Raw genomic sequence first — 26,882 nt, 5'->3', positions numbered from 1 at the left:
ATGAAATGTCTTTCCATGGCCGAGCAGCCGCACACATGGCTAAGATCACCATGAGCAATGCCAAGTGTCGGCTGGAGTGGTGTAAAGCTCGCCGCCATTGGACTCTTGGGCAGTGAAAATGCGTTCTCTGGAGAGATGATTCACGCTTCACTATCTGGCAGTCCGACAGACGAATCTGAGTTTGGCGGATGCCAGGAGAACACTACCTGCCCCAATGCATAGTGCCAACTGTAAAGTTTGGTGGAGGATAATAATGGTCTGTGGCTGTTTTTCATGGTTCAGGCTAGGCCCCTTAGTTCCAGTGAAGGAAATCTTAACGCTACAGCATAGATTGACATTCTAGACTCTGTGCTTCCAACTTTGTCAACAGTTTGGGAAAGGCCCTTTCCTGTTTCAGCATGACAATGCCCCTGAGGTCCATACATAAATGGTTTGTCGAGATCAGTGTGGAAGAACTTGACTGGCCTGCACAGAGCCCTGACCTCAACTTCATTGAAAACCATTAGGTTGAATTGTAATACTGTCTGTGAGCCAGGCCTAATCATCCAACATCAGTGCCAGACCTCACCTAATGCTCGTGGCTAATTGGAAACAAGTTCCTGCAGCAATGTTCCAACATCTAGTGGAAAAGCCTTCCCAGAAGAGTGGAGGCTGTTGTTGCAGCAAAGGGTAACCAACTTCACGTTATTGCCCATGATTTTGAAATGAAATGTTCGACGAGCAGGTGTCCACATACTTTTGGTTGTGTAGTGTAAGTGTTTAGCTTCCTCCAAAATCAAGCATTCGCTTGGTAACATCAGAGAATCCCCTCCTGGATCAAGAGCCTTGCTGTCTAATATTTGCTTTGTGTGTGCAGCGAACTGAGTAGTATTTTTTTAGTTACTAGTATACTTGTATAGTTTAGGTCTGAGATTGTAAAATGTTTGCAAAGCACTCGTTAGCATTTCGTTAGCGTTCTCTATGGGATTTTAAAATGTGCTAACCAACGGATTACTGAGTATCAGTGGTGTTTAAAAACAGCACCCCTTGTGTTCAGTGCCGGTATTACCGAATAACCCTGTATGGCTCAAGGTAGGTATGATGGCATGACAATCTGGATACTGCCCAAGCCTAGAGCCAATACAGATACAAAGAGAAGTCAAACCCTACCAGCAGCAATTGTTAGCTCACTGCACACATTCTGTGTTGCCAGCAGCTGCTGCCTCGTGGAGGGCGGTCCAGCCACCGTCATCCTGGCTGTCCACACTGCAGCCAAGCAAGATCAGCTACAACACGCGGCTGATGTTCCCCTCGCGTGCTGCCATGGCAAGGCTGGGCAGTGTGTCACCGTCACGGTCGGTAACGTCCATCTTCCTTTCCTCTTCCTGATCAACTCTGACGTTACTTCTCTCTAGCTAGAAGAGGTAGCTGGTAAGAAAAAGCATCAAGCAGAGGTCCTGGCTTCTCCGTCACACAAGGGCTATTAATGGAGTCAGATGAAGGGAAAATCCTGGCTAAACGAACAGGTAGATAGCAGGAACAGGCTTGCACGCCCACATTTTGAGTCGAACGAAGTTGGGGTTGGCTATCTAAAGTATTCTCTGCGGTTGTAAAGGCAGTATGAATGAAATAATAATGTCTTGTATCACTTCACCTTAGATAGAAATCTTCCCGTCTTAATCAACTGGGCTGTGGTTTACAACATGACAAATTGAGATTTCGCTTCCCTACACACTCGGTTTGCGTCCTCTCATTGGTCTAAAATTGAGAACCCATTCATCGATCAAATGGTGGGTGACTTTGACCAATCAGGAGTCAATCGTGATTCAGCTGGGGGCAGCGGTTCAATGTGGTTTCTGTACGGTTTGGTAATCTGGTTTAAAACATTATAATTTGTTAGCAGAATAACATTTGTGAAAATAGTCTACACTTTAATTTCCTTATCCATATTACTATACAATAATCTACCCAAAAGATGTCGTGACTCATGAGTCATGTTACACTATGTAGAATTGCAGGAAATTAGCTTCAAAACAACACACATTTACTAAAGCCAAGTTTTGATTGTGTATTTAACGTATCTCAATTAACAATATTTAAAATAGGCTCAAATCCAGGCTCCAGTCCACATTTCTGGTTCCAATCTATACTAAACCACATTTCTGGCTCCAACCTAAACTAAACCTGTCACGTCCTGACCAGTAAAGGGGTTATTTGTTATTGTAGTTTGGTCAGGACGTGGCAGGGGGTGTTTGTTTTATGTGTTCTGTTTTTTTTTTCTCTATGTTCTATGTTAGTGTACTTCTGTGTTCAGTCTAGTCTATCTATTTCTATGTTTAGTTCATTGGATTGACCTTCAATTGGAGGCAGCTGTTCCTCGTTGCCTCTGATTGAAGGTCCTATGTATAGGGGTGTTTTTGTAATGGGATTTGTGGGTAGTTGTTTCCTGTTTTGTGTCTGTGTACCTGACAGGACTGTTTAGTGGTGTTTGTTGTTTTGTATATGTGATTTGTTTGTTTTTCCTTCTTTTGATTTAATAAAGAGGATGAGTATACATGTTCCTGCTGCACCTTGGTCTAATCCTTACGACGCCTGTTACAAAACCACATTTCTGGCTCCAATCTATACTAAACCACATTTCTGGCTCCAATCTAAACTAAACCACATTTCTGGCTCCAACCTATACTAAACCACATTTCTGGCTCCAATCTAAACTAAAGCACATTTCTGGCTCCAACCTATACTAAATCACATTTCTGGCTCCAATCTATACTAAACCATATTTCTGGCTCCAATCTATACTAAACCACATTTCTGGCTCCAACCTATACTAAACCACATTTCTGGCTCCAATCTAAACTAAACCACATTTCTGGCTCCAACCTAAACTAAACCACATTTCTGGCTCCAATCTATACTAAACCACATTTCTGGCTCCAACCTAAACTAAACCACATTTCTAGCTCCAACCTTTACTAAACCACATTTCTGGCTCCAATCTAAACTAAACCACATTTCTGGCTCCAACCTATACAAAACCACATTTCTGGCTCCAACCTATACTAAACCACATTTCTAGCTCCAATCTATACTAAACCACATTTCTGGCTCCAACCTAAACTAAACCACATTTCTGGCTCCAACCTATACTAAACCACATTTCTGGCTCCAACCTAAACTAAACCACATTTCTGGCTCCAACCTAAACTAAACCACATTTCTGGCTCCAACCTAAACTAAACCACATTTCTGGCTCCAACCTATACTAAACCACATTTCTGGCTCCAACCTATACTAAACCACATTTCTGGCTCCAACCTATACTAAACCACATTTCTGGCTCCAACCTATACAAAACCACATTTCTGGCTCCAATCTATACTAAACCACATTTCTGGCTCCAACCTAAACTAAACCACATTTCTGGCTCCAATCTATTCTAAACCACATTTCTGGCTCCAACCTATACTAAACCACATTTCTGGCTCCAACCTTTACTAAACCACATTTCTGGCTCCAATCTAAACTAAACCACATTTCTGGCTCCAACCTATACAAAACCACATTTCTGGCTCCAATCTATACTAAACCACATTTCTGGCTCCAACCTATACTAAACCACATTTCTGGCTCCAACCTATACTAAACCACATTTCTGGCTCCAACCTAAACTAAACCACATTTCTTTCACATCTGCTTAATATTGGGTCTTTCACAATAGCTAATGTAAGTCAGTGTAAAACTTTTAATTCCTGACAATGGGCTCAAATACAGGGTAATTAGTTTGCTTGTGTCAGCAAGAACATTACTGTTATTCTCCATGCTTCATATATTATTCCACTTCTTCCCAGTTGCCAGGACAACAAACTGCTTATTTGTAGTCTGATATGCCCAGTTGTCTTTTTATTTTATTGTAAAAAAAAAACCATATAGAAAAACAAACAGAGTACACAACCGAGTATCCAAACATGGAAAACAACAGTCAGGGTAATACAGACCATACATTATGTAAACACCTTGTCAAAATGACATTCAACCTTTTGTTTGCTTTTATGTCATGAGAAGAAGAAATGTTGTTTATATATTGTTCAATTTCATTCTCAAAAATAGTAAAGAGGTTTTTGACTCAGTCATTTACATTTATGAATATGGAATTGAGCTAAAATAACAATGAGGTTGATTTAAGAAGAAAGACTTTGCTATACTTTTAAAACCAAATATCACATTTTCAAGTAGAGGAGGAAATGTTTATGATCGAAAACAATCTCCAGATATCTTGCCACAGCTTCCTGGTATAAGAGCAATACCAAACTAAACGTGAAGCAGTCTCCAGTTGATCATTACAGAAGGTACAAGAAACATGAATGTATTTTTTTAACTTCAAGATAGTGTTTAGTAGGGTAGCACTTGTGGATTCATTTATATGAAACTTCTTTAATCTTATTAGTTAAAAGAAACTTCTGAGAAAGAGACCAACCATTTTCCCAATGAATATTTCTTAAAAGGGCATTCTAGAAAGACATGACATATGGGAATGAAACAACACATATACCTAGTTTGTCTGACTACCCAAAATCCTTGCTCTGGCCAAAAGCTACGCCACGCCCACGGACGTTAGTTCCTTCTCCGCAATGAAGTATGTAGCGAACATAGAGCAGCGGAATTATTCAGTGTGAGTTGTCAGGCAACCTAGTTGTGCGTTTGAAAATAAGTCTAATGAGGCTACGCATAACTCTGACCCTAACAGCTGCTTTGACAAAAAAGCATGCCCCTTCTTAACTTTTAACAATTCGACCCTTGTGTTACCAGTACAACAAATCTCCCACATAAAACACCTGTGCAACCAATGCAATACTGACAATTAACTATCAACAACATGCAAAGCAGTATCGGGAAAACACACTAACATTACAGACTTATAACGGCAGTACAGTAGAATCCTGCTGTAAACGTATTATACCCATTCATGTTATTGTCCACAATAATAGTCCTCAGGCGATGATCACTCTTCTAATGGTGATTACACTCACAACACCTGAGTGGGCGGGTGCAGTGTCCAGACGCACATTTCAGGCATTTTGATTGGTTTATGAGTGACAAATAGATAGGTTGAGTAGCCAAACTAACGTGACTGAGGGGGAAAGTTACCCTATCTGCACTGACCCGACACACACTCACTAGACTATATATACACACACCATATACACACTCACTTACACACACCACATTGACACTCCCACACAAAAACCTCACACACTCACATACACTGCATACGCACACATCTTCCCTGGGTAGGCGTCTCACATCCTCAGCTTGAGGATGACGATGGCCAGGATGACGAAGAAAGTGTTCCAGCCCAGTGTGACAACAAAGCCTCGCCACACTATCATTCTGGAGAGACCCCAGCCTGAGGGAGAGACAAGATAAGATGGTGTCTTTCTCTCTCTCTCTCTGTGTGTGAGAGAGTTTGTGTGTGTGTGTGTGTGTGTGTGTGTGTGTGTGTGTGTGTGTGTGTGTGTGTGTGTGTGTGTGTGTGTGTGAGAGAGAGAGAGAAAGAGTTTGTGTGTGTGTGTTAGAGTTTGTACTGTGATGTGAAGATGAGACAGACAAACAGACAGAGAGAGAGCAGGATATCTCTCCTCCATTGTGAGCTCGGGACTATGTTGTGTATGTATGTATGTATGTATGTACTGTATGTATAGTATGTATATTTGTATGTATGTCTGTGTGTATGTATGTCTGTGTGTATGTATGTAAACTCAGCAAAAAAAGAAACGTCCCTTTTTCAGGACCTTGTCTTTCAAAGATAATTCGTAAAAATACAAATAACTTCACAGATCTTCATTGTTGCTTGTTCAATGAACCATAAACAATTCATGAACATGAACCCGTGGAACTGTCACGGCTGTTTAAATGATCGGACCAAAATGCAGCGTCTGTTTCGTTCCACATATATATTAGACTGTGAAACTTAATGCAATACCAAAATAATCTGAAGGCCAAAACAACAAACCGTGACGCAGGAGGAACAAACACAACTCACAAAATATAATCACTCACAAAAAACAGGTGGGACAAACATCAACTTAAATATGACCTCCAGTTAGAGACAACGACAACCGGGTGCCTCTAATTGGAGGTCATGCCAAACAAAAACCAACATTGAAATACAAAACTAGAAACTGAACATAGAAATACAAAAACAGACAAACACCCCCTGTCACGCCCTGACCTACTCTACCATAGAAAATAACAACTTACTATGGTCAGGACGTGACAGGAATGGTCGTTAAGACACTAACAGCTTACAGACGGTAGGCAATTAAGGTCACAAAACTTAGGACACCAAAGAGGCCTTTCTACTGATTCTGAAAAACACCAAAGAAAGATGCCCAAGGTCCCTGCTCATCTACGTGAACGTGCCTTAGGCATGCTGCAAGGAGGCATGAGGACTGCAGATGTGGCCAGGGGAAAAAAATTGCAATGTCAGTACTGTGAGACGCCTAAGACAGCGCTACAGGGAGACAGGACGATCAGCTGATCGTCCTCGCAGTGGCAGATCACATGTAACAACACCTGCACAGGATCAGTACATCTGAACATCACACCTGCGGGACAGGTACAGGATGGCAACAACAACTGCCCGAGTTACACCAGGAATGCACAATCCCTCCATCAGTGCTCAGACTGTCCGCAATAGGCTGAGAGAGGCTGGACTGAGGGCTTGTAGGCCTGTTGTAAGGCAGGTCCTCACCTCACCTATGGGCACAAACCCACCGTCGCTGGACCAGACAGGACTGGCAAAAAGTGCTCTTCACTGACGAGTCGCGGTTTTGTCTCACCAGGGGTGATGGCCGGATTCGCGTTTATCGTCGAAGGAATGAGTGTTACACCGAGACCTGTACTCTGGAGCGGGATCGATTTGGAGGTGGAGGGTCCGTCATGGTCTGGGACGGTGTGTCACAGCATCATCGGACTGAGTTTGTTGCCATTGCAGGCAATCTCACCTCTGTGCGTTACAGGGAAGACATCCTCCTCCCTCATGTGGTACTCTTCCTGCAGGCTCATCCTGACATGACCCTCCAGCATGACAATGCCACCAGCCATACTGCTCGTTCTGTGTGTGATTTCCTGCGAGACAGGAATGTCAGTGTTCTGCCATGGCCATCGAAGAGCCCGGATCTAAATCCCATTGAGCACGTCTGGGACCTGTTGGATCGGAGGGTGAGGGTTTGGGCCATTCCCCCCAGAAATGTCTGGGAACTTGCTGGTGCCTTGGTGGAAGAGTGGGGTAACATCTCACAGCAAGAACTGGCAAATCTGGTGCAGTCCATGAGGAGGAGATGCACTGCAGTACTTAATGCAGCTGGTGGCCACTGCAGATACTGACTGTTACTTTTGATTTTGACCCCCCCTTTGTTCAGGGACACATTATTTCATTTCTGTCAGTCACATGTCTGTGGAACTTGTTCAGTTTATGTCTCAGTTGTTGAATCTTGTTACGTTCATACAAATATTTACACATGTTAAGTTTGCTGAAAATAAACGCAGTTGATAGTGAGAGGACGTTTCTTTTTTTGCTGAGTTTATGTACAGTATTTTTTATTTGTGTGTGTGTGTCTGTGTGTGTGTGTGTGTTACCTCTGTACATGATGCATCGTAGGGCTTCAGAAGCGTAGGTCTGGGGCAGGGCCAGACTGATGTAACGTAGTGGATAAGGGATGCACTCCACAGGCCAGATTATACCTGTAGAGAGAGGAGGAAAGAGAGAGTCTTAGAGAAACAGAGAGTCTTAGAGAAAGAGAGAGTGAGATATGTGTGTGTGTGTGTGTGTGTGTGCTGTTTTTCTCACTCTTTGTGAGGCTCAGAAGACAGAGACATATCCTAAACTGAACTGCTTTGGCAACATGGATTTTCTTCCAAGAAAATGTTATTTTCAGAAAGTGTAATAGAACTGAACTGAATAGGATTTAATTCAACTTATTGAGAGAACATGGAATACACTATTGTAGTTTTGCATAGTTACGGAAATCAAACCCCCTAAAACGTACCACTGAGTATTGAGGTAAAAGACAGTGTGTGTGTGTGTGTCTCTGTGTGCTAGCGTGTGTACGTGCGTCCGTGTGTGAGTGTGTGACGTACCACTGACGATGAGGTTGGGGTAGAAGATACCCAGGGCAGCTTGGGTGGCGTTCTGTTCGTCATCGATGGCGGATGAGATGACCAGACCAAAGGAAGTGCCTGTTATGCCCTGCAGCACGATCAGAGATATAACCAACACCAGGCTCCCCTCATTAGGAATCTGGAGGGAGGTGGAGGGGGAGGGGGGAGGAGGGGGGAGAGGCGGAGGAGAGGGGAGGGAAGAGAGAGGGGAAGGAAAGCGAGAGTTGGAGGAGGGGGAGAAGGAAGGAGAGAGAGGAGAGGGGTTGGAGGAGGAGAGAGTAAAAAGTGAGAAAAAGAGAGAGAATATGTGGGAGGGGAGGAGAGAGTAAAAAGTGAGAAAGACAGAAAAGGAGGGATGGTAATAAGAGAGAGGAAGGTGAAAGAGGAGGGATGGTAACAAGAGAGAGGAAGGTGAAAGAGGAGGGATGGTAACAAGAGAGAGGAAGGTGAAAGAGGAGGGATGGTAACAAGAGAGAGGAAGGTGAAAGAGGAGGGATGGTAACAAGAGAGAGGAAGGTGAAAGAGGAGGGATGGTAACAAGAGAGAGGAAGGTGAAAGAGGAGGGATGGTAATAAGAGAGAGGAAGGTGAAAGAGGAGGGATGGTAACAAGAGAGAGGAAGGTGAAAGAGGAGGGATGGTAACAAGAGAGAGGAAGGTGAAAGAGGAGGGATGGTAACAAGAGAGAGGAAGGTGAAAGAGGAGGGATGGTAACAAGAGAGAGGAAGGTGAAAGAGGAGGGATGGTAACAAGAAAGAGGAAGGTGAAAGAGGAGGGATGGTAACAAGAGAGAGGAAGGTGAAAGAGGAGGGATGGTAACAAGAGAGAGGAAGGTGAAAGAGGAGGGATGGTAACAAGAGAGAGGAAGGTGAAAGAGGAGGGATGGTAACAAGAGAGAGGAAGGTGAAAGAGGAGGGATGGTAACAAGAGAGAGGAAGGTGAAAGAGGAGGGATGGTAACAAGAGAGAGGAAGGTGAAAGAGGAGGGATGGTAACAAGAGAGAGGAAGGTGAAAGAGGAGGGATGGTAACAAGAGAGAGGAAGGTGAAAGAGGAGGGATGGTAATAAGAGAGAGGAAGGTAAAAGAGGAGGGATGGTAACAAGAGAGAGGAAGGTGAAAGAGGAGGGATGGTAACAAGAGAGAGGAAGGTGAAAGAGGAGGGATGGTAACAAGAGAGAGGAAGGTGAAAGAGGAGGGATGGTAACAAGAGAGAGGAAGGTGAAAGAGGAGGGATGGTAACAAGAGAGAGGAAGGTGAAAGAGGAGGGATGGTAACAAGAGAGAGGAAGGTGAAAGAGGAGGGATGGTAACAAGAGAGAGGAAGGTGAAAGAGGAGGGATGGTAACAAGAGAGAGGAAGGTGAAAGAGGAGGGATGGTAACAAGAGAGAGGAAGGTGAAAGAGGAGGGATGGTAACAAGAGAGAGGAAGGTGAAAGAGGAGGGATGGTAACAAGAGAGAGGAAGGTGAAAGAGGAGGGATGGTAACAAGAGAGAGGAAGGTGAAAGAGGAGGGATGGTAATAAGAGAGAGGAAGGTGAAAGAGGAGGGATGGTAACAAGAGAGAGGAAGGTGAAAGAGGAGGGATGGTAACAAGAGAGAGGAAGGTGAAAGAGGAGGGATGGTAACAAGAGAGAGGAAGGTGAAAGAGGAGGGATGGTAACAAGAGAGAGGAAGGTGAAAGAGTATGTCATGTTATTCAGTGATTTAGTGTCTGTTACATAAGGCCCTGACTCTTTCTATTGTCACAATACAGAGGCCTGTGTGTGTGTGTGTGTGTGTGTGTGTGTGTGTGTGTGTGTGTGTGTGTGTGTGTGTGTGTGTGTGTGTGTGTGTGTGTGTGTGTGTGTGTGTTACCTTAAAGACAAGCAGCATTAAGATCAGTAGTAGAATGATCTGGACACTGATGATAATCAGCTGGGAGATGAGATACGCCAGCACAGTCTCCATTGAACTCACACCTGGGGGGGGAGATGAGAGAAAGAGAGAGAGTAAGGAGAGAGAGAGAGAAGAAGAGGGAGAGGTAGAGAGAGAGTGAGGAGAGAGAGAGAGAGAGAGAGAGAGAGAGAGAGAGAGAGGGTAGGAAGAACATAGAGGAAAAGGGAGAAGCAATGTTTTTAGTTTTTCATAATGTGGGGCCCATGGTGATTTAGCTAAACAGTCAATTATTGGACTGACCCTATCTGCACTGACCCTATCTGCACTGAGCCTATCTGCATTGACCCCATCTGCACTGAGCCTATCTGCATTGAGCCTATCTGCACTGAGCCTATCTGCACTGAGCCTATCTGCATTGAGCCTATCTGCATTGAGCATATCTGCATTGAGCCTATCTGCATTGAGCCTATCCGCACTGAGCCTATCCGCACTGAGCCTATCTGCACTGACCGTACACCGTACACACTCACTAGACTATATATACACACTCACACATACTACATTGACACACCCACACAAAACCCAACGACACTCTCACATACACTACATACGCACACACACATTAGACACAACGCATACCGAAACAACACAAACACACATTCACATACAGTACCAGTCTAAAGTTTGTACACACCTATTCATTCAAGGCTTTTTCTTTATTTTTACTATTTTTACTCAATTTTTTTGAAGACATCAAAACTATGAAATAACACATATGGAATCATGTAGTAACCAGAAAAGTGTTAAACAAATCAAAATATATTTTATATTTGAGATTCTTCAAAGTAACAATCCTCTGCCAAATACTGTACAGAAAATGACCATGGTGATGAATCAACTAGTTTTAGGCACTGTTATCATGTCGTTAGGAGTAGACGCTTGGCTGTCAGAATAATTAATGCGGTAGTCTTCCAACATGGCCGCCAGGAGGCGTCGTACGTCAACTGCAAGCCCTCTATAGTGCACTATGGGCTCAGATCATCATCCGTGTACTGACCAGTATAGACCACTAGGGGGAGATGGTGGATCATTCTGATCAAAATCTAATCACATTTTATTTGTCACATGCAGGTGTCTGGTGTACACTACTGTGATATGCTTGCTTATGAGCCCTTCCCAACAATGTATGCAGAGTTAAAAAATAATAATACAAAGAAAAATAGAATGAATTATACTGAACAAAAATATAAACGCAACATGCAAACATTTCTACGATTTTACTGAGTTTCAGTTCATATAAGGAAATCAGTCAATTGAAATAAATTAATTAGGCCCTAATCTATGGATTTCACATCACTGGGCAGAGGTGCAGCCATGGGTGGGCCCGAGAAAGCATGGGCCCACCCACTGGGAATCCAGGCCCAGACAATCAGAATGATTTTTCCCCCACAAAAGAGCTTTATTACAGACAGAAATACCCCTCAATTTCATCCGCGGGTGGCTGGTCTCAGACACAGGTGAAGAAGCAGGATGTGGAGGTTCTGGGTTGGCGCGGTTACACGTGGTCTACGGTTGTGAGGCCAGTTGGAAATTAACGTTAAATTCTTTGGTGGACATTCCTGCAGAATGTGAGATATCTGTGGCATTGTGTTGTGTGACAAAACTGCACATTTGAGTGGCCTTTTGTTGTCCCCAGCACAAGGTGCACCTGTGTCATGATCATGCTGTTTAATCAGCTTCTTGATATGCCACACCTGTCAGGTGGATGAATTATCTTGGCAAAGGAGAAATGCTCACTAACAGGGACATAAACAAATTTGTGCATAACATTTGAGAGCAATAAGCTTTTTGTGCATATGGAACATTTCTGGGATATTTTATTTCATGAAACATGTTGCTTTTATGTTTTTGTTCAGTATAGTTGTGTGTATGTTTTAAGCTAAGGATCCAATCTCCTGCTTTCAGACATTTCACCACCTAGATTATGAGGCTTAGATTTGCATCCAAAAATGTCATGTCAGCACAAAGCATGTACAACATCTAGTATAATGATTAGCCTCATATACATAGTCTACAGCTGAACAATATGTCAACAGTGTGTGAGTTAAGCTATTCTCTGCTTCAGCAGCATAATGTCAACGGCTGCATTGCAAATGCCCAGAAGACTAATGCCATCATGCTATTGGCCAGTGGTTCCCAACTCCGGTCCTCGAGTACCCCCTCCCAACAGTACAGTTTTATTGATTCAACTTGTCAACTAATCATCAGGCCCTCTGAGTTGAATCAGGTTTGTTTATCCTGGGCTACAACAATGTGTGCTGTTGGGGGAACTGGAGGACTGGAGTTGGGAACCACTGCTGTAGGCCTATGGCTGCATTGGTGTTGCATGCCATTATCAGCTGCAAAATGGGTCACATGGCCGATATCCTGAAAAAATAGTGACAATCAAATCAAACTAATTGGAGAGGAAATGTTAATTTGAGAATAGAACACAGAAACAGACACATTCCTCTTTATTACAGGATTGTGATCTGTGATTAATCAACATCAACACTAGTTCATCTTGAATAATAGTTACGTTAACACTTAACTGCAAAAATCAACACTTTCATATAATGTCAAAGTGTACAAGTAACTCCAATGTAAAGGTTAGACATTTTAGTAATGCGTATGCTATTATTAAAACAATTTCAGGTGAACAAAAAAAATGTCAATACCAGAGGTGTCCAACATCACTCCACTGATCCCTGATCTACTTCTGTTCCAGTCCAGCTTTAGTACACTTATTAACTCATTATCCACTGATCCCTGATCTACTGGGGGAGCAGACTTCTGTTCTAGTCTAGCTTTAGTACACTTATTAACTCATTATCCACTGATCCCTGATCTACTGGGGGAGCAGACTTCTGTTCCAGTCCAGCTTTAGTACACTTATTAACTCATTATCCACTGATCCCTGATCTACTGGGGGAGCAGACTTCTGTTCCTGTCCAGCTTTAGCACACCTGATTATTAATTCATTAGGTTTGATACATTGAATCAGGTGTGTTAGTGCAGGGCTGGAACAGAACCCTGCACACCCAGCACGGTTGGCCTGCTCCAGTTGTAATGCGTTTATACATTGTATGACTTTTAAACTATTTTTCTTCACAAAAATGTGCTAATATATAATCCATGGTATATTCTCTTGAGACATTAATTAGGACCTCTTCATCTGCAGACAGGGTTTCACAGCTCTCTGAGGATCTGAGAACAGACAACATTATACTCGAGTTAGACAGCCCTGAATATTATGTTGCTCCATCTCTCTGTCCTCAGTATCTCACTAGGGACTGGAACTGGAGAATAATTTCATACTGTCCTCCCACAAAGGTACTACTATCCAGAGTAGCCTACTCTCTGTTCTCTGACAGCTGGAACTGCTAGCTAATCCTTTCACCCTCTTCCATGGCTGTTAGCTGGCTACCTAGCTACAAATGCATTTGGAGTTACAATGATAAATACATCAAGATAGCTATCTAGCTAATATGAAGTTAGCAAACTGGTGATATTTTATTCACCTAGTTAGTTACAGTATACAGTATGTAAAGTTAGCTAGCTAGCGAACATTACGTTAGCAGCTAATTTGAGTTAGCCGTGCACACTTAGTTTCTGTAGCAAGCTAGCTAATAATTCATTGTTTTTTTTTATTTTCAACATATATTTACTTACTTGAATAGGTTCTCCCACTGACTCTGTTTTCTTGGTCTTTAGAAAAAAACGGAATAATGGGAAATCTTCCAAAAGTTTCCGGTGGTAGCAAAACGCAGCCAGCCATGTGGATGATTGGAGGACTTTCATCAGACTTGAGTTTGGTCTTCCAACATGGGGGTTGCTAGGTGATTTGTGACGTACTTGCAAGCCCTCTATAGGATGCTGTTTGGGACGCTCAGCCCAGGTCAAAATGTAAGCACTAAATAGGGAATAGGGTGCCATTTTGTTACCCACTGTGTGAACTTTGACCTCTTACCTGAGACCCAGCACCTTTCCATTAGCCCCTCCTTCCTCTCTATCACGAAGGAGAGAGCCGTCAAGCCCACTGCCAAGTAGAAAGTGATGCTGTGTAGAGAGAGAAGGCGTGCGGGAGAGAGAGAAGAAGGGAAGGGAGAGAATGAGGGGGAGCGAGAAAGAGGGAGGGCATAGAATGAGGGAGAAGGGAGGGGGAGAGAGGAGGGAGGGGGTAGAATGAGGGAGACGGGAGGGGTAGAGAGAAGGAGGGAGGGGGTAGAATGAGGGAGACGGGAGGGGTAGAGAGAAGGAGGGAGGGGGTAGAATGAGGGAGACGGGAGGGGGAGAGAGAAGGAGGGAGGGGGGTAGAATGAGGGAAGGAGAGAAGGGGAAAATAAGAGGATAAATTGAGAGAATAAAAAGAGGAAACATGAGGAAGTTATATGGAGTAGAGAGAGACAGACAGGAGAGAGACAGGAGAGAGAGAGGAGAGAGACAGGACAGAGAGAGGAGAGAGGCAGACAGGAGAGAGACAGGAGAGAGAGACAGGAGAGAGAGACAGGAGAGAGAGACGAGAGAGAGACAGGAGAGAGACAGGAGAGAGACAGGAGAGAGAGACAGGAGAGAGACGAGAGAGAGACAGGAGAGAGAGAGACAGGAGCGAGAGAGAGACAGGAGCGAGAGAGAGACAGGAGCGAGAGAGAGACAGGAGCGAGAGAGAGACAGGAGCGAGAGAGACAGGAGCGAGAGAGACAGGAGCGAAAGAGACAGGGAGAGACAGGAGAGAGACAGAGAGAGAGAGAGAGAGCGAGACAGGAGAGAGAGACAGAGAGAGAGAGAGCGAGACAGGAGAGAGAGACAGAGAGAGAGAGACAGAAAGAGAGAGAGTGACGGAGAGAGTAAGAGGGGGGAAACCATAAGACATACAGTATCTTAACAGATTATCATCTTTGTCTCAGTAAAGCTGACTAGGTTCAGACATGGACTGAATCTGTACCTCAGAACGGCTCCTGGTGTCACAAACGTGGTGAAGTCTGAGTTCATGCTGCCATAGATGGGCTCCTCAAACTGGAAAGAGAAATGGGACAAAGAGAAATAGTGAGCAAAATGTGTTAAAAAATGAGAAATGTGACACAGAAATAGTAAGTGAAATATTTTCTCCCTATGCACAGTACATCTGTGTATTCATCAGGAATGGATCAAACATTTGTATACATTCAACAATACTGGTTACATTGTTGTCTTGGGAAGACAACAGCTTGTCTATATCAGACACTAGCAAGGCAAGTGGATGTGGATGGCAGAATACTATCAACACAGGGCCTGCTTCCCAAATGGCACCCTATTCCCTACATAGGACACTACTTTTGACCACGGCCCTGGTGACCATTTGGGACGTAACCAGGGTTTTAAGGGGATTGTCATACCTTGACAGGAAGAGAGAGCAGGTAAGACCTGCTACTCATCTTATACTGGACAAAACCCTGAGGAGGGAACAGAGAGGCAGAAGCCATATAAATAATAACACAAACACTCTCAAAAGTCAAATAACTCATCCAAAACAGTATCATTCGTCACCTAATGACAAAACAAGAAAAGGGAACTCTGGTGTACCTCAAAGGCATCTTTAATTTTTTTCTGAAGCATTAAGGCGATTTGTCGATCTGGAGAAAATACATTAAAAAGTTAAAACAATGTCACCATAAGTTTGACTGTCATCACTTGAATAATGTTTGATCTATTTCAATTATTTGAACGTTTACAGTATTTGGAATAAAACTAATCAATCATTTACTTTGAAAAGCATTCAAAATCCATTTCCATTACCTGGGAGATGAGCCATCATTCAGAATACCCCCACAGTATTGTAAAACAGTTACACTAACACCTAAAGGTCAATTTCACAGCCAAACTATCTATGCTATTTTATTGACATTCTATTATATTCTAACAGTATTCAGATCTATTCTATTCTATTGGCATTCTATTCTAACAGTGTTCTATTCTATTCAGATGTATTCTATTCTAACAGTGTTCTATTGTATTCAGATCTATTACATTCTATTCTAAAAGTGTTATATTCTATTCAGATCAACTATATTCTATCAGTATTCTATTCTATTCCAACAGTGTTCTATTCTATGCAGATCTATTCTATCGGCATTCTATTCTAACAGTGTTCTATTCTATTCAGATCTATTCTATTGGCATTCTATTCTATTCTAACAGTGTTCTATTCTATTCAGATCTACTGTATTCTATCGGTATTATATTCTATTCTAACAGTGTTCCATTCTATTCAGGTTAATTCTATCAGTATTCTATTCTAACAGTGTTCTATTCTATTCAGATCTATTCTATTCTAACAGTGTTCTATTCTATTCAGATCTATTCTAACAGTGTTCTATTCTATTCAGCTCTATTCTAACAGTGTTCTATTCTATTCAGCTCTATTCTATTCAAACAGTGTTCTATTCTATTCAGATCTATTCTATTCTAACAGTGTTCTATTCTATTCTAGCGGTATTGTATTCTACTCTATTTGAAGGTACATTCTGGAACACTGTCACAGGCCAACAGACTGCGGAGTGAGAGCTTACTGGTCAGGTCCAACCACACGTGCACCGACCCTCCATCCACTACCTCCTTAGAGACCTGACGCTGGATCACCCTGCATAATACAACACACACCACAGAACAGACATGATACAGTAAGGATCCTGTATAATACAACACACACCACAGAACAGACATGATACAGTAAGGATCCTGTATAATACAACACACACCACAGAACAGAGACATGATACAGTAAGGATCCTGTATAATACAACACACACCACAGAACAGACATGATACAGTAAGGATCCTGTATAATACAACACACACCACAGAACAGAGACATGAGACAGTAAGGATCCTGTATAATACAACACACACCACAGAACAGACATGATACAGTAAGGATCCTGTATAATACAACACACACACCACAGAACAGAGACATGATACAGTAAGGATCCTGTATAATACAACACACACCACAGAACAGAGACATGATACAGTAAGGATCCTGTATAATACAACACACACCACAGAACAGACATGATACAGTAAGGATCCTGTATAATACAACACACACCACAGAACAGAGACATGATACAGTAAGGATCCTGTATAATACAACACACACCACAGAACAGACATGATACAGTAAGGATCCTGTATAATACAACACACACCACAGAACAGACATGATACAGTAAGGATTCTGTATAATACAACACACACCACAGAACAGAGACATGATACAGTAAGGATCCTGTATAATACAACACACACCACAGAACAGAGACATGATAGAGTAAGGATCCTGTATAATACAACACACACACCACAGAACAGAGACATGATAGAGTAAGGATCCTGTATAATACAACACACACACCACAGAACAGAGACATGATACAGTAAGGATCCTGTATAATACAACACACACCACAGAACAGAGACATGATACAGTAAGGATCCTGTATAATACAACACACACCACAGAACAGAGACATGATACAGTAAGGATCCTTTATAATACAACACACACCACAGAACAAACATGATACAGTAAGGATCCTGTATAATACAACACACACCACAGAACAGAGACATGATACAGTAAGGATCCTGTATAATACAACACACACCACAGAACAGACATGATACAGTAAGGATCCTGTATAATACAACACACACCACAGAACAGACATGATACAGTAAGGATCCTGTATAATACAACACACACCACAGAACAGACATGATACAGTAAGGATCCTGTATAATACAACACACACCACAGAACAGGGACATGATACAGTAAGGATCCTGTATAATACAACACACACCACAGAACAGACATGATACAGTAAGGATCCTGTATAATACAACACACACACCACAGAACAGACATGATACAGTAATGATCCTGTATAATACAACACACACCACAGAACAGACATGATACAGTAAGGATCCTGTATAATACAACACACACCACAGAACAGACATGATACAGTAATGATCCTGTATAATACAACACACACCACAGAACAGAGACATGATGCAGAACACTGTGTGTGTGCATGCAGTAAGCTACCTGGTCGGCCTAGGTGTGTGTGACCCTGATCGACAGGCAAGACCAGACTTTCCACTTCACGGCTGATGTAAGACTGTAACGGCTGTCTTCATAAATGGACCAAGGCGCAGCAGGTATGTGAATACTCATATTTAATTACAAATAAGGAGTAAAGCATCCACTTAACAATTCAATAAAGGTGACAACAGCTACAGTTCTGCAGGCTAGAAACGCAGTGCAAAAAACAACCACCCACAACCCCAAAGAAAAACACACACACCTATATAGGACTTCCAATCAAAGGCAACTCAACACACCTGCCTTCAATTGGAAGTCCCAATCAACAATACAAACATTCCCCATACACAAAACTGCCACGTCCTGACCCCAAAACTAAAACAATAGCTCCATCTGCTGGTCAGGACGTGACAGTACCCCCCCCCCCGCTTCAAGGTGCAGACCCCGGAATGCACCTACCAACAGAAAACACCAACAAAAAACCCATAAACAATAACCCCTAAACAATAAGGGAGGGAAGGGAGGGTGGCTGCCGTCACCGACGGCACTGTGCTACACCCTCCCTCCCCAACCCACCTATCCTGGAGGTGGCTCAGGTGCAGGACGTGGACCTCGCTCCACCTTCGGCGTCGCCCACTTTGGTGGCGCCGATAGCTGCGCCGGGCAGACGGGCCACTCGGGCTGACCCTGGCAGACGGACCACTCGGGCTGGGTCGGAGGGCATGCGGGCCACTCGGGCTGGGCTGGAGGGCAGGAGGACCACTCGGGCTGGGCCGGAGGGCCTTCTGGCCACTCTGGCAGTTCCGGGCAGTCTGGCAGTTCCGGGCAGTCTGGCAGTTCCGGGCAGTCTGGCAGTTCCGGCCACTCTGGCAGTTCCGGGCAGTTCCGGCCACTCTGGCAGTTCCGGGCAGTTCCGGCCACTCTGGCAGTTCCGGGCAGTTCCGGCCACTCTGGCAGTTCCGGGCAGTTCCGGCCACTCTGGCAGTTCCGGGCAGTTCCGGCCACTCTGGCAGCTTCTGACTAGCGGGCAGCTCTGGCGACTGTTGACTGGCGGGCAGCTCTGGCGACTGTTGACTGGCGGGCAGCTCTGGCGACTGTTGACTGGCGGGCAGCTCTGGCGACTGTTGACTGGCGGGCAGCTCTGGCGACTGTTGACTGGCGGGCAGCTCTGGCGACTGTTGACTGGCGGGCAGCTCTGGCGACTGTTGACTGGCGGGCAGCTCTGGCGAATGTTGACTGGCGAGGCTGGGCTGACACACTAGACTCCTGATGCGTGGGGCTGGTATTGGACGTGCCAGCCTGGAGACACGCACCTCCATGCTAGTGCGTCTAGCGGGAAACACCGGACCGAAAGGGCGCACTGGCGGTCTTGAGTGCAGGGTTGGCATCACCCCTTCCGGCTCAATGCTCACCTTGCCCTGGCACCTGCGGGGCGCTGGTACTGGGCGAACTGGGCTGTGCGTCCGTATAGGCGAGATGGTGCGTAACTCAGCGTAACATGGCGCCCTCCACCTCATACGCACCTCCCTGTAGTCACGGGTAGCTGGCTTACGGCTCTTCCTTGGCCTGGCCAAGCTACCCGTGTGCCCCCCCCCAATTTTTTTTTATTGGGGGTGCCTCTCGGGTTTCCTACCCAACCGTGTTCCAGCATAACGTTCCCGTTGGTTCCTCTGTCCAGCTGCCTCCACTCTCCTGAGTGCCTCCACCTGTTCCCATGGGAGGCGATCCCTTACGGCCAGGATCTCTTCCCAGGTGTAGGCTCCCTTGCCGTCCAGGACGTCCTCCCATGTCCATTCCTCCCTTTTCTTCTCCTGTGGCTTCCTCCTCTTCTGCTGCTTGGTCCTGGTTTGGTGGGTGGTTCTGTAACGGCTGTCTTCATAAATGGACCAAGGCGTAGCAGGTATGTGAATACTCATATTTAATTACAAATAAGGAGTAAAGCATCCACTTAACAATACAATAAAGGTGACAACAGCTACAGTTCTGCAGGCTAGAAACGCAGTGCAAAAACAACCACCCACAACCCCAAAGAAAAACACACACACCTATATAGGACTTCCAATCAAAGGCAACTCAACACACCTGCCTTCAATTGGAAGTCCCAATCAACAATACAAACATTCCCCATACACAAAACTGCCACGTCCTGACCCCAAAACTAAAACAATAGCTCCATCTGCTGGTCAGGACGTGACAAAGACACACATATACACACACACATGTACACACACACGCACACACACACGCGCACACACGTGCACACACACACACACACACACACACACACACACACACACACACACACACACACACACACACACACACACACACACACACACACACACACACACACACACACACACACACACGAGGAGGCATCCATGCAGATACACACTGTCACAGACAGACATACTGGTGACTGTAGTGATGTGATTGGTTTCTGAAGATATTACTTTACCATTCCTCACCACAGAGTCGTCATTACATGTTAGATGCCTTGTTGACCCCAAAACTAAAACAATAGCTCCATCTGCTGGTCAGGACGTGACAAAGACACACATATACACACACACATGTACACACACACGCACACACACACGCGCACACACACGTGCACACACACACACACACACACACACACACACACACACACACACACACACACACACACACACACACACACACACACACACACACACACACGAGGAGGCATCCATGCAGATACACACTGTCACAGACAGACATACTGGTGACTGTAGTGATGTGATTGGTTTCTGAAGATATTACTGTACCATTCCTCACCACAGAGTCGTCATTACATGTTAGATGCCTTGTTGGCATCACTGTGTGTGTGTGTGTGTGTCTGTCTGTCTGTCTGTCTGTCTGTCTGTCTGTCTGTCTGTCTGTCTGTCTGTCTGTCTGTCTGTCTGTCTGTCTGTCTGTCTGTCTGTCTGTCTGTCTGTCTGTCTGTCTGTCTGTCTGTCTGTCTGTCTGTCTGTCTGTGGGTGTGTCCATGTGTGTGTAAGACAGTGGAAAGCTTTGTCACATTGGCAGCTGGAGGGAAGAATCTAGACACTGGTGGCCTTAAAGTTCAACAGCATTGCAAGTCATGGACAGTGATTTAAGAGAAGAGATAGAAGAGGCAAGAAGAGAGGAGAGGAGAGGAGAGGAGAGGAGAGGAGAGGAGAGGAGAGGAGAGGAGAGGAGAGGAGAGGAGAGGAGAGGAGAGGAGAGGACAGAAGAGAACAGAAGAGAACAGAACAGAGAAGAACAGAGAAGAACAAAAGAGAAGAGAGGAGAACAGAAGAGAACAGAAGAGAGAAGAACTGAAGAGAACAGAACAGAAAAGAACTGAAGAGAACAGAACAGAAGAGAGAAAAACAGAACAGAAGAGAGAAGAACAGAACAGAAGAGAGAAGAACAGAACAGAAGAGAGAAGAACAGAACAGAAGAGAGAAGAACAGAAGAGAAGAGAAGAGAGGAGAACAGAAGAGAACAGAACAGAAAAGAACTGAAGAGAACAGAACAGAAGAGAGAAAAACAGAACAGAAGAGAGAAGAACAGAACAGAAGAGAGAAGAACAGAACAGAAGAGAGAAAAACAGAACAGAAGAGAGAAGAACAGAACAGAAGAGAGAAAAACAGAACAGAAGAGAGAAGAACAGAACAGAAGAGAGAAGAACAGAAGAGAAGAGAAGAGAGGAGAACAGAAAAACAAGGTGAGAAGATGAGACTAGACAAGAGACAGGTCCAGAGGTAGGACTCACCTCTTGGTCAGGTAGCTGGTAAAATTCTTTCCAAACCCGATGACGGCCCAGTACTCTCCGTTATAGGCCCCTGCAAAAGCCTCAGCATGGGACAGGTTCACCTAGGGCAGGGAGGGACAGGGGACACCTCAGTGACTATAGCTAGGTCTTAAATTACACCCTATTCCTCCATCTAGTGGACTACTTCTGACCAGGAGAACAGTGTTACACCCTATTCCTCCATCTAGTGGACTACTTCTGACCAGCAGGATAGTGTTACACCCTATTCCTCCATCTAGTGGACTACTTCTGACCAGCAGGACAGTGTTACACCCTATTCCTCCATCTAGTGGACTACTTCTGACCAGGAGGACAGTGTTACACCCTATTCCTCCATCTAGTGGACTACTTCTGACCAGCAGGATAGTGTTACACCCTATTCCTCCATCTAGTGGACTACTTCTGACCAGGAGGACAGTGTTACACCCTATTCCTCCATCTAGTGGACTACTTCTGACCAGGAGGACAGTGTTACACCCTATTCCTCCATCTAGTGGACTACTTCTGACCAGGAGGACAGTGTTACACCCTATTCCTCCATCTAGTGGACTACTTCTGACCAGGAGGACAGTGTTACACCCTATTCCTCCATCTAGTGGACTACTTCTGACCAGCAGGACAGTGTTACACCCTATTCCTCCATCTAGTGGACTACTTCTGACCAGGAGAACAGTGTTACGCCCTATTCCTCCATCTAGTGGACTACTTCTGACCAGGAGGACAGTTACACCCTATTCCTCCATCTAGTGGACTACTTCTGACCAGGAGAACAGTGTTACAACCTATTCCTCCATCTAGTGGACTACTTCTGACCAGCAGGACAGTGTTACACCCTATTCCTCCATCTAGTGGACTACTTCTGACCCGGAGGACAGTTACACCCTATTCCTCCATCTAGTGGACTACTTCTGACCAGGAGAACAGTGTTACACCCTATTCCTCCATCTAGTGGACTACTTCTGACCAGCAGGACAGTGTTACACCCTATTCCTCCATCTGGTGGACTACTTCTGACCAGGAGGACAGTGTTACACCCTATTGCTCCATCTAGTGGACTACTTCTGACCAGCAGGACAGTGTTACACCCTATTCCTCCATCTAGTGGACTACTTCTGACCAGGAGAACAGTGTTACGCCCTATTCCTCCATCTAGTGGACTACTTCTGACCAGGAGGACAGTTACACCCTATTCCTCCATCTAGTGGACTACTTCTGACCAGGAGAACAGTGTTACACCCTATTCCTCCATCTAGTGGACTACTTCTGACCAGGAGGACAGTTACACCCTATTCCTCCATCTAGTGGACTACTTCTGACCAGGAGAACAGTGTTACACCCTATTCCTCCATCTAGTGGACTACTTCTGACCAGGGGAACAGTGTTACACCCTATTCCTCCATCTAGTGGACTACTTCTGACCAGGAGGACAGTGTTACACCCTATTCCTCCATCTAGTGGACTACTTCTGACCAGGAGGACAGTGTTACACCCTATTCCTCCATCTAGTGGACTACTTCTGACCAGGAGAACAGTGTTACACCCTATTCCTCCATCTAGTGGACTACTTCTGACCAGGAGGACAGTGTTACACCCTATTCCTCCATCTAGTGGACTACTTCTGACCAGGAGAACAGTGTTACACCCTATTCCTCCATCTAGTGGACTACTTCTGACCAGGAGGACAGTTACACCCTATTCCTCCATCTAGTGGACTACTTCTGACCAGGAGAACAGTGTTACACCCTATTCCTCCATCTAGTGGACTACTTCTGACCAGCAGGACAGTGTTACACCCTATTCCTCCATCTGGTGGACTACTTCTGACCAGGAGGACAGTGTTACACCCTATTGCTCCATCTAGTGGACTACTTCTGACCAGCAGGACAGTGTTACACCCTATTCCTCCATCTAGTGGACTACTTCTGACCAGGAGAACAGTGTTACGCCCTATTCCTCCATCTAGTGGACTACTTCTGACCAGGAGGACAGTTACACCCTATTCCTCCATCTAGTGGACTACTTCTGACCAGGAGAACAGTGTTACACCCTATTCCTCCATCTAGTGGACTACTTCTGACTAGCAGGACAGTGTTACACCCTATTCCTCCATCTAGTGGACTACTTCTGACCAGGAGGACAGTGTTACACCCTATTCCTCCATCTAGTGGACTACTTCTGACCAGCAGGACGGTGTTACACCCTATTCCTCCATCTAGTGGACTACTTCTGACCAGGAGAACAGTGTTACACCCTATTCCTCCATCTAGTGGACTACTTCTGACCAGGAGGGCAGTGTTACACCCTATTCCTCCATCTAGTGGACTACTTCTGACCAGGAGGACAGTGTTACACCCTATTCCTCCATCTAGTGGACTACTTCTGACCAGGAGGACAGTTACACCCTATTCCTCCATCTAGTGGACTACTTCTGACCAGGAGAACAGTGTTAGACCCTATTCCTCCATCTAGTGGACTACTTCTGACCAGCAGGACAGTGTTACACCCTATTCCTCCATCTAGTGGACTACTTCTGACCAGGAGGACAGTGTTACACCCTATTCCTCCATCTAGTGGAATACTTCTGACCAGGAGGACAGTGTTACACCCTATTCCTCCATCTAGTGGACTACTTCTGACCAGGAGGACAGTGTTACACCCTATTCCTCCATCTAGTGGACTACTTCTGACCAGGAGGACAGTGTTACACCCTATTCCTCCATCTAGTGGACTACTTCTGACCAGCAGGACAGTGTTACACCCTATTCCTCCATCTAGTGGACTACTTCTGACCAGGAGAACAGTGTTACACCCTATTCCTCCATCTAGTGGACTACTTCTGACCAGCAGGACAGTGTTACACCCTATTCCTCCATCTAGTGGACTACTTCTGACCAGGAGAACAGTGTTACACCCTATTCCTCCATCTAGTGGAATACTTCTGACCAGGAGAACAGTGTTACACCCTATTCCTCCATCTAGTGAGTGGACTACTTCTGACCAGGAGGACAGTGTTACACCCTATTCCTCCATCTAGTGGACTACTTCTGACCAGGAGAACAGTGTTACACTCTATTCTTCCATCTAGTGGACTACTTCTGACCAGGAGGACAGTGTTACACCATATTCCTCCATCTAGTGGACTACTGCTGACCAGGAGAACAGTGTTACACCCTATTCCTCCATCTAGTGGACTACTTCTGACTAGCAGGACAGTGTTACACCCTATTCCTCCATCTAGTGGACTACTTCTGACCAGGAGGACAGTTACACCCTATTCCTCCATCTAGTGGACTACTTCTGACCAGGAGGACAGTTACAACCTATTCCTCCATCTAGTGGACTACTTCTGACCAGCAGGACAGCGTTACACCCTATTCCTCCATCTAGTGGACTACTTCTGACCAGCAGGATAGTGTTACACCCTCTTCCTCCATCTAGTGGACTACTTCTGACCAGGAGGACAGTGTTACACCCTATTCCTCCATCTAGTGGACTACTTCTGACCAGCAGGACAGTGTTACACCTTATTCCTCCATCTAGTGGACTACTTCTGACCAGGAGGTCAGTGTTACACCCTATTCCTCCATCTAGTGGACTACTTCTGACCAGGAGGACAGTGTTACACCCTATTCCTCCATCTAGTGGACTACTTCTGACTAGGAGAACAGTGTTACACCCTATTCCTCCATCTAGTGGACTACTTCTGACCAGGAGAACAGTGTTACACACTATTCCTCCATCTAGTGGACTACTTCTGACCAGGAGGACAGTGACACCCTATTCCTCCATCTAGTGGACTACTTCTGACCAGGAGGACAGTTACACCCTATTCCTCCATCTAGTGGACTACTTCTGACCAGGAGGACAGTGTTACACCCTATTCCTCCATCTAGTGGACTACTTCTGACCAGGAGGACAGTGTTACACCCTATTCCTCCATCTAGTGGACTACTTCTGACCAGCAGGACAGTGTTACACCCTATTCCTCCATCTAGTGGACTACTTCTGACCAGGGGAACAGTGTTACACCCTATTCCTCCATCTAGTGGACTACTTCTGACCAGCAGGACAGTGTTACACCCTATTCCTCCATCTAGTGGACTACTTCTGACCAGGAGGACAGTGTTACACCCTATTCCTCCATCTAGTGGACTACTTCTGACCAGGAGAACAGTGTTACACCCTATTCCTCCATCTAGTGGAATACTTCTGACCAGGAGAACAGTGTTACACCCTATTCCTCCATCTAGTGGACTACTTCTGACCAGGAGGACAGTGTTACACCCTATTCCTCCATCTAGTGGACTACTTCTGACCAGGAGAACATTGTTACACCCTATTCCTCCATCTAGTGGAATACTTCTGACCAGGAGAACAGTGTTACACCCTATTCCTCCATCTAGTGAGTGGACTACTTCTGACCAGGAGGACAGTGTTACACCCTATTCCTCCATCTAGTGGACTACTTCTGACCAGGAGAACAGTGTTACACCCTATTCCTCCATCTAGTGGACTACTTCTGACCAGGAGGACAGTGTTACACCCTATTCCTCCATCTAGTGGACTACTGCTGACCAGGAGAACAGTGTTACACCCTATTCCTCCATCTAGTGGACTACTTCTGACTAGCAGGACAGTGTTACACCCTATTCCTCCATCTAGTGGACTACTTCTGACCAGGAGGACAGTTACACCCTATTCCTCCATCTAGTGGACTACTTCTGACCAGGAGGACAGTTACAACCTATTCCTCCATCTAGTGGACTACTTCTGACCAGCAGGACAGCGTTACACCCTATTCCTCCATCTAGTGGACTACTTCTGACCAGCAGGATAGTGTTACACCCTATTCCTCCATCTAGTGGACTACTTCTGACCAGGAGGACAGTGTTACACCCTATTCCTCCATCTAGTGGACTACTTCTGACC

General features: G+C 45.0%; 1 protein-coding gene and 1 long non-coding RNA gene across 2 annotated transcripts in view; both read right to left on the bottom strand.

Moving 5' to 3' along the window:
• Positions 1-3,869: 3,869 nt before the first annotated feature.
• LOC106591367 (ABC transporter G family member 23) overlaps positions 3,870-26,882 on the bottom strand; it is a 125,878-nt gene continuing 102,865 nt past the window's right edge. Inside the window, exons 11-20 of the mRNA XM_045701782.1 lie at positions 21,915-22,015; positions 16,602-16,672; positions 15,616-15,665; positions 15,429-15,485; positions 14,999-15,069; positions 14,024-14,112; positions 9,994-10,097; positions 8,122-8,281; positions 7,621-7,725; positions 3,870-5,386 (exon numbers count right to left, since the gene is read on the bottom strand). Of these exons, the coding sequence (XP_045557738.1) occupies positions 5,280-5,386; positions 7,621-7,725; positions 8,122-8,281; positions 9,994-10,097; positions 14,024-14,112; positions 14,999-15,069; positions 15,429-15,485; positions 15,616-15,665; positions 16,602-16,672; positions 21,915-22,015 (915 nt within the window). The 3' untranslated portion in view covers positions 3,870-5,279. The remainder of the gene's footprint in view (positions 5,387-7,620; positions 7,726-8,121; positions 8,282-9,993; positions 10,098-14,023; positions 14,113-14,998; positions 15,070-15,428; positions 15,486-15,615; positions 15,666-16,601; positions 16,673-21,914; positions 22,016-26,882) is intronic.
• On the bottom strand, positions 12,513-13,987 carry LOC123728805 (uncharacterized). Its single transcript, XR_006760579.1, has 2 exons — positions 13,726-13,987; positions 12,513-13,260 (listed from the first exon to the last, which is right to left on the bottom strand). It is a non-coding gene; the product is annotated as an uncharacterized lncRNA (long non-coding RNA).

The sequence above is a fragment of the Salmo salar genome, chromosome ssa18, assembly GCF_905237065.1.
Source record: "Salmo salar chromosome ssa18, Ssal_v3.1, whole genome shotgun sequence".
NCBI lineage: Eukaryota > Metazoa > Chordata > Actinopteri > Salmoniformes > Salmonidae > Salmo > Salmo salar.
The sequence above is the reverse complement of the archived record's forward strand: the minus strand, read 5'-3'. Positions and strand labels throughout refer to the sequence as shown.